Genomic DNA, 2,722 nt, shown 5'->3' on the forward strand with positions numbered 1-2,722 from the left:
CGGCTCCGGCTCCCTCTAGTGGCCAAACTGAGGTAATCAGAAATGTCACCACAAGCRTTCAGGAACATTTGATTATTTTATTATTCCTTTAAACTGTGGTCGAGTTTTCTTCCTRTTATCTGTTCAAATCCGTGACTRTAACAAAGTTTGCTGGATGGTAAATTGTCCCAGAAATTATTGCAATMAACTATAATATTGTTGTTTTGAGACCAGTTTTAAGTAATATAATGCTAATGGCATAATAATAATGCAAGAACACACTAATGAATATTTAACACTAGAGCTGGAAGACATTTTAWATATCCAAAAATAAACAAAACAGCTCAAACAACAAATAAAGTGAATTCTGAAGTTTCTAAAAACTAAATTATTCTTCAAAAATGTAATTAGTTCAGACCAAATCAGCAGACTGAAGACTTTCATCATCCAGTTTTTGGTAGAAAGAGAAAACGATAAAACATGCAAATGCAATTGATTTATTGCTTAAGTGTGTAAGTGCGTGCTCCAAACTACTTTCTGAAAACCTTCTTAAAGTTGGTAAATAAACAATAAAAACTAAATGTGAATCATTCCTGTTTACGGTGTTAGAAGCTGGCTCCACATATTTCCTCCCTAACAGCGTCACAGCATTCTGGGCGTGAACTATCATCTACATGAGCATGCAAAGGAGTTTCTGTTGAGAGGAAATGAAACTTACAGGGCTGTTCTGACTRAGCGGTGCAATGTCTTACAAGGGATTTCACCTTGACCGAAGGAAATACTCCTGTTCCATCTGTTTGGATCTACTGAGGCATCCGGTGACTATTCCCTGTGGACACAGCTACTGCATGGACTGCATTCAATACTTCTGGGATGGAGAAGAGCAGAGGAGGATCCACAGCTGCCCTCAGTGCAGGAAAACATTCAGRCCGAGGCCTGTCCTGAAGAAAAGCATCATGTTGGCAGAGTTGGTGGAGGATCTGAAGAARACTGGACTCCAAGCTGATCACTGCTATGCTGGACCTGAAGACGTGGCCTGTGATGTCTGTACTGGGAGGAAGATGAAAGCTGTGAAGTCCTGTTTAACCTGCCCAGCTTCCTACTGTAAGAATCACCTCCAGCCTCATTATGTTGCTACACCGTTGCAGAAACACATTCTGGCGAATCCCAGGAAGAAGCTCCAGGAGAACATCTGCTCTCGTCACAATGAGGTGATGAAGATCTTCTGTCGTACTGATCAGAAGTTCATCTGTTATCTCTGCTTACTGGATGAACAGAGAGGCCCTGAAGTGGGTGTCTTCCTGCCACAGCCAGAACCAAAGAACAGAGCTGGATTCTTAAAGTATKCATGTAGAATCAGACTTCATCCAAACTCAGCAAACAAATACGTGTTATTGTCTGATGGGAACAGAAAAGTGACATTAATGAATCATCGGCTGTCTTATCCTGATCATCCGGAAAGATTCACCGACTGGTTCCAGGTCCTGAGCAGAGAGAGTCTGACTGGACGTTGCTACTGGGAGGTGAAGAGGAGAGGAAGAGGAGTTGATGTTGCAGTTTCATACAGGAACATCAGCAGAGCAGGGAAATCCAACAARTGCGCCTTCGGGTTCAATGAGAACTCCTGGTCGATATCATGTCAGAAAACGGGTTATACTTTCTGGCACGATGGAGTTGAAACTCAGGTACCAGGTCCAGTTTCCTCCAGACTAGGAGTGTATCTGGACCACAGAGCAGGTATTCTGTGTTTCTACAGCRTCTCTGAAACCATGACTCTGATCCACAGAGTCCAGACCAGATTCACTCAGCCTCTATATGCTGGGGTTCAGTTTTATTTCTACCTAAATTCATACCGAGGAGGCGACTCTGCTGAGTTCATGAAACTGAATAGAGATTAATTTGCTGAAAATCGCAATTTCAGTCACCAGTTTTCACCATTACTGAACTTTGAACGATGCCCACATTGTTCAAAGTTAAACTTTTAAACACAAGAACTTTATCCAGTTTATTTCTTGTTTTTTTTTTTTTGGGTTTATTCGCTTTTAAAGGACGGGTGTTCAGGCAATAGGTACTKTAAAAATGTAGGCCTGTGTAATGAATTTAACAAAAACAAAAGGCAATTTTTAATTTGACTGTTAAATTGATGTAAAGTGTTTTTACTCACATGTTAAGTTACAGAAATAAAGCCGACTTGTCTTGATAAAAATGTTCCATGGTTCATATTATTGATGGAGTATTTGGGCCAAGGTAAGAAAATAAAACATAATAGAATTACAAAAATAACTTCTCATATTATTATGACYTTATTCTCATAATATTATGGCTSWKMWYAKRKKWTWTYTMYWSTRTWTTTWTWTTTTTAATACATTTGCAGGAYACTCAGRAACTATTTTCCACTTTGTCCYAACAGTGTATTTGCGTGTCTAACTTTGAGAAAATAAATTAATTTTATACAGTTTGACACTCTAGTTAATCTGGATTAGAGAATAGGAGCTGTGAACCGATTCTGTTAATCTGGGATTGTTAATTTTAATGTCATTTATGTTTCACTTATAAACAACAGTCACAATTTTAGTTTGACAACTTTTATTTCACAGTCAAAAAACAAATCCAGAGGAAATGTTGGCACAAGGGTTTCAGTCCAAACCCGGTTTCAGTCCCTCATTAAAGCAACTTTAAATATTGGCAACCTGAAATATCCCAGCCCAATCATAACCAGTGGGAAGCCGATCGGTTGACCGTC

The 2,722-nt window shown here is 39.2% G+C and overlaps 1 protein-coding gene across 1 annotated transcript; it reads left to right on the forward strand.

The window, feature by feature from the left end:
- The first annotated feature begins 722 nt into the window (after nt 1–722).
- LOC108167203 (tripartite motif-containing protein 16-like) lies at nt 723–2,081 on the forward strand. Its single transcript, XM_017310437.1, has one exon. It carries the CDS (start codon nt 723–725, stop codon nt 1,875–1,877), a length of 1,155 nt encoding a protein of 384 aa, XP_017165926.1. The 3' UTR covers nt 1,878–2,081.
- Nucleotides 2,082–2,722: the final 641 nt, after the last annotated feature.

Source organism: Poecilia reticulata, linkage group LG18, assembly GCF_000633615.1.
Source record: "Poecilia reticulata strain Guanapo linkage group LG18, Guppy_female_1.0+MT, whole genome shotgun sequence".
Classification (NCBI taxonomy): Eukaryota; Metazoa; Chordata; class Actinopteri; order Cyprinodontiformes; family Poeciliidae; genus Poecilia; species Poecilia reticulata.